The 7,771-nt window shown below is 41.2% G+C and overlaps 4 protein-coding genes across 4 annotated transcripts in view; all 4 read right to left on the reverse strand.

Annotated features, from left to right (window-relative positions):
- Nucleotides 1–67: 67 nt before the first annotated feature.
- On the reverse strand, nt 68–935 carry LOC113233487 (the record flags this gene model as incomplete). Its single annotated transcript, XM_026468614.1, has 1 exon — nt 68–935. A coding segment is annotated over exon 1 (868 nt), but the record flags the coding sequence as incomplete, so codon positions are not given.
- On the reverse strand, nt 867–2,134 carry LOC113233488. The gene is made up of 2 exons (XM_026468615.1): nt 1,061–2,134; nt 867–989 (listed from the first exon to the last, which is right to left on the reverse strand). Exons 1-2 carry the CDS (start codon nt 2,109–2,111, stop codon nt 964–966), a joined length of 1,077 nt encoding a protein of 358 aa, XP_026324400.1. The 5' UTR covers nt 2,112–2,134; the 3' UTR covers nt 867–963.
- A 2,508-nt stretch (nt 2,135–4,642) lies between these two features.
- Nucleotides 4,643–6,607, reverse strand: LOC113233490. Its single transcript, XM_026468616.1, has one exon. The coding sequence runs from the start codon at nt 6,605–6,607 to the stop codon at nt 4,643–4,645; it is 1,965 nt and encodes a 654-aa protein (XP_026324401.1).
- The window catches only part of LOC113233491, a gene marked incomplete at its 5' end in the record, with an annotated part of 8,855 nt that continues 7,664 nt past the window's right edge, over nt 6,581–7,771 (reverse strand). The window contains one exon of the mRNA XM_026468617.1: nt 6,581–7,033. Coding sequence (XP_026324402.1) covers nt 7,009–7,033 — 25 coding nt within the window. The remainder of the gene's footprint in view (nt 7,034–7,771) is intronic.

A 7,771-nucleotide genomic window follows, 5' to 3' on the forward strand; every position in this document is an offset into this window, starting at 1 on the left:
CATTCATTCAAACTTCGCTGGTTCTTTAACTTCGCAGATGCATCGTATACCACGCGTCCTCGCTTACCGGCTTGTTTTATTAAATGATGCGGTAAATAATGAATCGGAGGTCCTTTTTCATTTTCTGCATTCATTTGTGGGTCTATTACTTCGATAATTCCGGAGTCACATTGTTCCCTCAATATCTCGTCATATTCTTGTAATGTAGCAAAATCTGAACGTTGTAATAAACCTTTTAGTCTACCATAAGCTAAGCCATAATTTGTTGGTAAGTTTGAAGTATGCTGCGTCCATGGCCATTTTACATAGTACCTCCCTTCATGGTATTGAACTGTATCATTAAAATGATGAACGGCTTCCTCTTCTCGTGTTGTTTTTGCAGAGTCGGTTATGCCAATATTCTCTAAAGTCCACAAGAATTTGATGTCCATATTTTGTAGAGGCAGGTCAGGGTCGGTAAAATATGAATAACCTGGATCAGATTGGTGGTATGTCACTACTGCGAGGGTATTTTCATCTTTGCCAGTATCCACACAGCCTGATAAAATCCAGCCAAATTCAGTATCAGCCAAATATAACTCTTCATCCAACTTAATCCTTTTCCCTGTGATAAATGAGAAGTAATAATCATTACCGATAAGAATGTCAATTCCTTGACCACATGAGCCATCATCAGCCATAACATCGACTGAGTCTAAGGAAGTTATCTGTGGTACCGGTATCCTCTCTGTAATGTTGGGTACAATATTGACCTGTATCTGTTTTTGTATGCTTTTATTGGTTTCTATTGTGATCTCGATTGAAGGGCTGAGCATTTCCAAAGGGTTTTCTGATCCAAAGGTGTAAATCATTAGCAGGTCTTCTCCAGAAGGTGTTATGGATAGCAGGTTTGCTAGGCGTGTAGTTATGTAGCTTCTCTGGCTACCACTATCCATGAGAATTCTGCAAGGATGTTTCTTATTGTTACTCAGGACCCTTGCCGTTGCCGTCTGTAAGAAGGATCTACAGTTATGACTGTGACATGTAACATTTGGTATTTTAGTAAGACCAGTATTCATACCTGATATCTTCTTACGACATAGGGCGCGGTTATGGGGTCCTGTGCAGTGATAGCATATTATCCTTTTTTGACACTGCTTACTTCTGTGTCCTTCTTGAAAGCATTTGAAGCACCTATTCCCTATCTTCTTGATTCTCTCTTCCATACTTTTAAAGGTATTACACTGGTCATTATAATGTCCACCATCACAGAATATGCAGGACCTACGTGTTCTTTTCACATTGCTATCTGCGCCAGTTGTAATATTTCGCTTCAATTGTATTTTGTCACGACAGCTGGCATGTTCCTGTGATGTTCCAGTTTTTACTTTATTGTTATGCCAGTTCCTTCCTTTATTGCGCGTTTGTGTCCGTATGTGTAGGGCATCCGTTGAGCATGTTGGTCTGTTTTCTGACACCACATCTGACTTTGCTTGAGATAATTCCATTGCAGTGATTATGTTATCAAGCTGCTCTCGTATTGCTAAGACTGTACTATCCCTTTTAATAGCAATATTCAACTGAAACATTACTTTCTCTGGAAACTTGTTCAGCAATATAGTCCGGAACCCATTGCCATTTATGTCCTTGCCCAGTGACTGCAGCACTCTCATATTTTTCTCAATGCTGTTGAGGACTCGCCTACATTCACTAGGTGTCTCCTTAGCACACTCCAACTGATGTAGCGCATTGTAGTGGGCATCGACTAGGAACTGCTTGTTGCCGTACCGGTTTTTTAAAGTTTCTACTGCAATGCCGTAGTTTTGGTTGGTTGTTCCCAAACCCTCGATAGCTTCTAGAGCTGAACCTCTCAGTGACGCAACAAGGTAGGCCATCTTCAATGCGTTGTTGGTGGTTGCCATATGCACACTTGCTTCGAACTGGTCCCAAAAATCATGCCACTTAAGAATATCTCCTTCAAATACAGGCAGTTGTAGTTTGGGCAGTTTTGCACAGTTACTCTGCCTCGGCTGCTCGCATTGTTCTTGTGAAAGGTCCATAATGGCCTTTTCAGCTTTGAATTCCAGTTCTGTATATTCCTTAATTATGTCCGTTGATACTTCAGCAATCATATCAATGTAGCGGAGGACTTCTTCCTTGAACTTTGATGTGACTACACTCAACTCATATTTGATCCTCTTGACTTCTGATAAATCAGCTCCTCCATGTTCAACCTGTCTCAACACCTCCAAAGCCTTAAGAAAGGTTGCATTCAGCTGATTTTTGCTAAGCTCAAGCCGTATACGAAGAGCCTGTTCCATTTTGCTTTCCTCTATGTGACGCTAACTGTAATTTTTATTAAACAAATTTAATTTAACATTATGTAAACCAACTATTAAGTAAATACAGTATGCAATATCTAACCAAGAGAATGTTTACAATGTTACTTGATAAATACTTGCCTCCAAGTTTTTTAGCGATTTGCAACGAGTACTTCTCTTAGGCAAACTTTAAATTCTTAGAACTTGAACTAGCGTAATTCCAATTACACACTAATTAAATCTTCAAATTTAATCGTCCGAAAGTAGTGGTATTTTCGAGGTGCCGACTGTAATAAACACAGTATCATTTAGATGTACATAGAAACACCATATAAAATTCAACATAAAAAATGGCTGCTTTTACCACATATTCGTACCAGAAAATTTTCTACGAATATTTGAATATCTCGGTTTTAAACAACTCCCTGTCCACTATCCAAGGACGCTACGCTCAGTATTTCCAAATTTGTATAATATAACTTCCGTAACACGCGTTTTCATATAGCTACCAAACTTTTCACAGCACACGAAAATTTTCACTGCTAACTTAAAACTTTTACGAAACAAACAAGTTGTTTTTCTTTCTTTACCGGAAATCACGAAACCACGCGGTGTTTTGTTTTTAATGTACACTTATTTGTCGGACGACGAAAAATCGACCAATCACAAAATTACATTAAGTATAAACAACCAATAAGGGCACAGATATGATACTCGAAATAGCGTTTCGTATTCTCATATATATTTTAAACAACAAGAACAGACTGCAACAAATTTCTTTTATTTTTTTTTTATTTTTTTACGGGCATGTGCTAATAAATAAAACGCAACAATGTTCCTCTATTTTTCAATAAAGCTGACACTACTGTTAATTAAAATATATGTTTGATACTTACATATATTTTAATAAATCTAAGGCCTTAATATACATTTCATGCGAAGGTTTAAAACCAATTATAACATTACTTTCACATTTGTTAATAAGCAACGTCAGTACAACTTGAAAATGTAACTTTATTGAACTGAAACCTTTGTATTTTATACCAAGTAATTCTTTCCATTATGCCAAGGTATTGTTACTGTTAAATCCAAGTGCATGCTGAGAGTGCGACCTCGGCAGCGGCAACATGAGGTTCGCACCCCATCACGTGCCCCAAACTCATATTATACCGACTAGATTAGGGCATGTTAGCCAGTACAAATCCTGTCTTTTCTCCTTGTTACCTATCAGCAGAGAACGTCGAAGGACCGCTAATCAGAGGAAACCAACATCTCTGGTTAGCAACGCGTGAAGCTCGCAAGCTAGCACACGCCTGTCTTATACCTCGACGGCTGACGGAATGGACTCACTCTGGTATACTGTAACTGCTGGCGAGGGGACTCCTAACTATCCCGATGGCAGCAGCGCGTGGAGGACGCTACCCGTCACGTGCCTTGTCACAGCATGCCATTCGACTGCTACGCGCCTGTCGATTTACTGGCGGCTACCAGAGTTGGTCTTTCTCTCCGCCAGCAGCACAATAACTCAACATGTGCCCTCTCTCTATCTAGCAACGGCTGACCCAGAATTCGTCTCTGGACAGCAGCAAGTGGGGGACGCTGCCCGTCACTTGCCTGTCGCCATCCCTACCTACACTAATTACTCAAAGACAACATCTTATTACTCTGTGTTACTTTAACCAGCACCTTCACCAATTTTGTCGCCACGTTTTATATCCTACATGTTTTGTCATGATGTCGGATAGCCTTGGTTCAATGTAATGTCAATTCTCATATGCGACAAAGTCTCATGCTTAATAATATGATAACATAGAGATATAGGGATTTATAATTGCGCTAATGCATACTACAATTATCGTTAAACCTTCTGCGTGCCTCGACCGACACCACAAGTAAACCCGAGAGCCACATGGTGGTTGGATCCTCTCATCAGACGGGCACACCTGTTGCCAAGAGCGACGCGCAGAAGATTGGGGCCCTGAGGCCCCATGTTGATCCTCCACCTTCCCCTTAGATCAACCCAGACCTCCAGCAAGATACAATAATCTTTTCATCTATATCTCAATATTACCATATCTCTTTATTAGTACAAACACTCACCAGATTAGAAAACACTTCACCATCTGCTTCGCACTAACTACACCTCCTCTCACCCTTTTTGCTACTCTAAAACTAATCTCAGTCCTTTTTTCTCTCTAACGTTCCTTTCCTTTTAAACAGTATCATTCCCCCCATTCCTCCCTCTGTGTTGCCATTTTTAACATTCCGTTCAGAAAGAATATAGGCACTCACCAGTAGCTGTCAATCGCGATCGTACGCGACACTCCCGGCGGCGGCTTGGCTTACAGCAAGGCGAACAGCTGCCGAGTCCACTCAGCAATCTTCTCCCTCGCTCGTACAGCTGCGTTGCGCCTTACTCTCCCATCCTCCGCTGGAGACTCAGGTCCATCCTCGGCTGAAGACTCAGGTCTACCATCGTTATTGTCCTGATTGGAAAGTTCTGCACCAGGAGCATCTACTGGGGATGTATTCACAAGCTCATCTCCTACGTCATTCATTTGATCCTGATGTGATCCAGTTATTTCTTCAATAACTCCTCCAAGTTGCTCTACATCAATGGCTACTTGATCTTGAAGAGGGTAGGCAGGTATTTGGTCAAGCTCCACTGCCGTAGGAACTTCAGGTACTTCAGGTAGGTTTACACTATTAGGTGCACCATTATATTCACTCACAACTTCGGCTTCGAGTGGGTAGAGATGACCAATAGAGCGAATGAAATCAGTATTTTCCACTCTGACTCTTGCCACTCTAACTTCTCCGTCCGATCCTTTGATCAACTCTGATATCCTTCCAACTTTCCATTGATTCCGGTTTTTCTGTTCACCTTTAATTTGCACTATATCGCCTACACAAGGTTTGATGTGTGACATTACTCTGGGTTGTTTGGGCGAGTGCTGATACTTTTCTCTAAGGTTGAGAAGGTATTGCCCAATAAACATGTTCTTAAACTCTTTCATCACTTTCTGGCCCCTTCTCCATCCTTCAACGAGGGTTTCCTTTGTAATGGTTGCAGGAGTCAACTGGTCAATAGGCAGATCTAACTCTAAACATTTACCCATCGATAAAAAGTCTGCCGGTTTCAAAACATAGTCCACGTCTGCTCCCACATAAGTAAGAGGTCTTGTGTTGACTACGGCTTCCACTTCCTTCAGGACCGTCAACAGCTGGTTGTCGCTTAACAGGTGCTTCTCCAATGTCCTCTTCAAACAGTGTTTCACCACCGATACAAGTCGCTCGTACACGCCACCATGCCAGGGTGCTAATTGTGGTATAAATTTCCAAAAGATCTTATTTTGTGTACAGTAGTTACTTGACAAGACTTCAGACATCAATTTAAACTGCATCGCGTTGTCAGACATTATATGTGAAGGGGCTCCTCTGGAAGCCACAAATCGCCTAAGTGCCAGTAGGAATTCCTCCGCTCTCATATCTTGTACTACCTCCAGATGAATGGCTCGTACCACCAGACATGTAAATAAGCAGATCCACCTCTTTTCTTTGCCATTACTTGTTTCAACATGCATTGGGCCAAAGTAGTCTACGCCTGTATATGTAAATGGACTTGAATACTTTACTCTTTCAACTGGCAGAGCCGGGGTTTTAGGCAGCTGGTATGGGCCTCCGCCGTGCTTAATACACTGTGGACATTTTTGAATAACCTTTCGAACCTGTACTCGACCTTGAGGTATCCAATATCGGTGACGTATTACACTCAGTGTATGTGGTACGCCTACATGGTAGTGGCTTTCATGAGCATCTTTTATTATCTTTGTCGTGAATTCACAATCCTTCGGTAGTAAGATCGGATGCTGAGTTTCGTATGATAAGTCCGCGTGCATCAAACGACCTTTACAACGAAGAATACCGTCTACATCTTTAAACAATCCTAGGTTTCGAGTCAGATGTGTTTCTTTGCCCTTGAATTCTTCAGGAAAGTGACTGGATTGCAAATCTATGATTTCCTGTAGTTGAGAGTTCATCTGTACCACTGGCTGTGTCCTCTCAGTTTCTTCACTAGGTCTATCGTCGAGAATTAGTGTCTGTACCTCGTCCAGACCCTCCGCCGCTGCTGAAACAGACACGACGTGGTCTTCCAGGTGCATATTTCTCGGCCACGTTCTTTTGTCTGCGGCAAGAAATGCTGGTCCATGGAACCATAAATGTTTTTTCTCGATCCATGTTTCTGGCCTAGTTGCAATATCTGCAGGATTATGCTCAGTGTTGATGTAGCACCGATGTACTTCCATGTTCTGTTTTATTTCTTCCACTCTTCTTGTAACAAATGGAGGCAATAACTTTTTAGATTCTATCCAACTGAGAACGACCAGACTATCAGTCCAAAGAAATTGTTTAACATTAGGGAGTGCTATGGACTTAACTAGGTAGGTGAGCAGTCTGTTACCAATCAAATAACCAAGCAACTCTAACCTTGGTATCTTTAAGTTTTCTTTATCTTTCAGTGGAGCTACACGAGCTTTTGACATTAGCAGTGTCACTTGGACGCCACTTGTATCTTCAGATCGTAGATACGCAACAGCTGCATAAGAGTTTTGGCTTGCGTCAGTGAAACAGTGTAGCTCAAACTTAGCGTTTTCCTTTTCCTTATCATGGCCTAGATGTCTTGGTAATTTAATATGTTTAATGTCGCTTAAATTTGACACTGTGTCTTTCCACTGAGATAGAAGATCTTCAGGTAGTTTGGTTTCCCATCTGTACTTTTTTCGCCATAGTTCTTGAAGTAAAAGCTTAGCCGGCATTGTCAAAGGAGACACGAAGCCACAAGGGTCGTAAACGGAGGCTAAAGTTCTTAAAACTTCTCTCTTGTTAGCTTTCAATATCCTTGTCTCATTAAATATGTCCTCCTTGAGTTTCAACTGAAGTGTATCGTCTTCTACATTCCAAAGTAAACCTAATACCTTGACTTGGTCTAATTCTTTGGCCCTATATTGCTCAGGTATTTCCTTCATTAGGGATTTATCATTGGAAGTCCAATCTCGAATATTCATTGACAATTCTTGGAATGCGGTCTTAGCTTCAGCATACAATTCGCGGGCTTCATGTATGTTATTGGCGCTCGTAACTAAATTGTCCACATAGCATTTATCTGCAATACGTTCCAAAATACCACCATTCTTCTTAGACAAGTGGTAACGTATAGTAGCTGTGAGTAGAAAGGGGCTAGAAATAATGCCGAATGGTACACGACAGAATCTCAAGTGAATAAGATTGTCATCTGAAATCGGTTTCGTGATATCTTTTATCCATAGAAACCGAGTCACGTCTCTAGCTTCAGCCTGTAACCCAACTTGTAGAAAAGCCTTTTCAACATCCGCAAGTATCCCAATTTTATTTATTCTGAAGTTCAATAATAAGGCAGTCAAGTCTTGTAGCATACATGGCCCTTTGTACAT

The sequence above is a fragment of the Hyposmocoma kahamanoa genome, unplaced genomic scaffold (genome assembly GCF_003589595.1).
Source record: "Hyposmocoma kahamanoa isolate Upper Pololo Valley unplaced genomic scaffold, ASM358959v1 78295, whole genome shotgun sequence".
In the NCBI taxonomy this organism is placed as follows: Eukaryota; Metazoa; Arthropoda; class Insecta; order Lepidoptera; family Cosmopterigidae; genus Hyposmocoma; species Hyposmocoma kahamanoa.

Bases quoted from the DNA above. Each gene is read 5' to 3' on its own strand.
- LOC113233490 (XM_026468616.1), bottom strand. From the start codon at position 6,607: ATGGAAGTACATCGGTGCTACATCAACACTGAGCATAATCCTGCAGAT.
- LOC113233488 (XM_026468615.1), bottom strand. From the start codon at position 2,111: ATGATTGCTGAAGTATCAACGGACATAATTAAGGAATATACAGAACTG. The intron at 990-1,060 runs GTATGAATACTG...TCCTTCTTACAG, and splicing joins ATGTCGTAAGAAGATATCAG to ACGGCAACGGCAAGGGTCCT.